Below are 257 nucleotides of genomic sequence, written 5' to 3'. Positions count from 1 at the left end.
GGTGGGGTGTATGGTGGGCCCCCGCCGCGGCGTGCCAGCCGCAGGCTGCAAGTGCCGGTGTTGGATGTGAACGACAACGCACCGGCATTTACGCAGGCCGTGTACACGGTGCTGGTGCGGGAGAACAATGCAGCTGGTGAGGAGCTGGCGCGGCTGTGGGCACGGGACCCGGACGAGGCAGACAACGGTCGCGTGAGCTACTCAGTGGTGGAGGGCGGTGTCGGTGCCGCGGGGTTGGGCAGTGGGTGGCGCCCGGC

The 257-nt window shown here is 69.6% G+C and overlaps 1 protein-coding gene across 1 annotated transcript in view; it reads left to right on the top strand.

Annotated features, from left to right (window-relative positions):
* LOC104496893 (protocadherin alpha-3-like) overlaps positions 1-257 on the top strand; it is a gene marked incomplete at both ends in the record, with an annotated part of 2,467 nt that overhangs the window by 948 nt on the left and 1,262 nt on the right. Inside the window, one exon of the mRNA XM_010140081.1 lies at positions 16-250. Within this exon, the coding sequence (XP_010138383.1) occupies positions 16-250 (235 nt within the window). The remainder of the gene's footprint in view (positions 1-15; positions 251-257) is intronic.

This window comes from Buceros rhinoceros, unplaced genomic scaffold (genome assembly GCF_000710305.1).
Source record: "Buceros rhinoceros silvestris isolate BGI_N320 unplaced genomic scaffold, ASM71030v1 scaffold4167, whole genome shotgun sequence".
In the NCBI taxonomy this organism is placed as follows: Eukaryota; Metazoa; Chordata; class Aves; order Bucerotiformes; family Bucerotidae; genus Buceros; species Buceros rhinoceros.
The sequence above is the reverse complement of the archived record's forward strand: the minus strand, read 5'-3'. Positions and strand labels throughout refer to the sequence as shown.